The sequence below is a fragment of the Egretta garzetta genome, unplaced genomic scaffold, assembly GCF_000687185.1.
Source record: "Egretta garzetta isolate BGI_Z169 unplaced genomic scaffold, ASM68718v1 scaffold30, whole genome shotgun sequence".
NCBI lineage: Eukaryota > Metazoa > Chordata > Aves > Pelecaniformes > Ardeidae > Egretta > Egretta garzetta.
The window spans coordinates 5,112,516-5,113,846 of NW_009258383.1; the positions used below are offsets into that span (position 1 = coordinate 5,112,516).

At 48.5% G+C, this 1,331-nt stretch overlaps 1 protein-coding gene across 1 annotated transcript in view; it reads right to left on the reverse strand.

Moving 5' to 3' along the window:
- Positions 1 to 984: 984 nt before the first annotated feature.
- The window catches only part of DLX5 (distal-less homeobox 5), a 61,894-nt gene continuing 61,547 nt past the window's right edge, over positions 985 to 1,331 (reverse strand). Inside the window, exon 4 of the mRNA XM_009641477.2 lies at positions 985 to 1,317. Coding sequence (XP_009639772.1) covers positions 985 to 1,317 — 333 coding nt within the window. The remainder of the gene's footprint in view (positions 1,318 to 1,331) is intronic.

Genomic DNA, 1,331 nt, shown 5'->3' on the forward strand with positions numbered 1-1,331 from the left:
ACCGCCCGGCTTTTCTTCTGAATCGTGTAGGTAGAGAGTAAAGAAACCAAAACCCAAACCAAAGTACCTCCGCAAAGTCCCTCCTTCAGCTGGAGCCGCCGCAGGCTTTTACCAGGAGCAAGGGGGACGGGGCCCTCATTTTATCCTTTTCTCATATTTAGTGGCTGCCTTTGACGGAAACGTAATTTGTATAATTAGCCGAGCGCACACGGACGACTGATGGGCTGTGGAGTGTGCAGCTCTCGACGCTAATTGCTCTCAGGAAAGGATTCAGGGCGGCTTAAGGCGAGAGATTTGCTTTCTAGCGTTAGGATGGGCAGCTTTCCCTTCGGCTTAAATCACTGCACGGTGAAAGGTGTACGCGGTCTTGCAAAAAAGCCCCTTTTCCAGCGGGGACGGAGCATCGCGGCCCATCGGCTCGCCCTTGGGGACCTAAAAGGGACGGATCCTGCCAACACGCCCGGGCTGTGGTGTTACGGCACGGCGACCGAAGGATCGGGCCCCTCAAAAATCCCTCTTTCCTCCCTCGGTCTCTGCAAGAAAATTGGCATTATTATTTTTTTTTTATCCCTCGTACTAAGAGAAGAAGGGGTAATTTGGAAACGTTTCTCGTGGTCGAAATAATTTTATTTTATTCAGAATATACAGTTTAATTCCTCTATCTACAATTATTTACAGGGTTAAAATAACATTGAAAAAAAGTCTCTGGAAAAGTTGAGGTCATAGATTTCAAGGCACCATTGATAGTGTCCACAGCTGAGCCAAAAAATGTCCGTATTGTATAAAAAAGGGTTTCCTTTGAAATGCAATAAGTTACATGCACAAGCTTTACACATTTTAATCTTTTTGTTTCTTTTCCCTTTTAAAAATCCCCCATATGCATTCCTTTCGTTATTATTCCTTAACAGTAAAACACAGGAGTCCAAGGAACAACAACAACAACAAAAAACCCCAAAAAACCAAAAAAATAAAAGGGATCAGGCTCTAATAAATTGTCCCAGAGGCCAGCGCTAACGGGTGCTGTAGGGAGCCGTGGGGTTGGAGGTGGGAGTTGATGGAGTTGGCGGCGGGGTACCAGGAAGCGGAGCTCTCCAGGTAGCTGGATGCAGGGGACGGGTTGGAGTTTGGAGGGTGAGCGTGTGCGTGGGCATGGTGGCTGAGGGAGCGGGACGAGCCCTGAGGTTCCCAAACTGCAGGTGACTGTGGAGAGTTGCAGGCCATGGGGTCGCTGGAGCTGGGGCTGTGCTCCGGGGGCATCTCCCCGTTCTTCATGATCTTCTTGATCTTGGATCTTTTATTCTGAAACCAAATTTTCACCTGGGAGGAGAGGG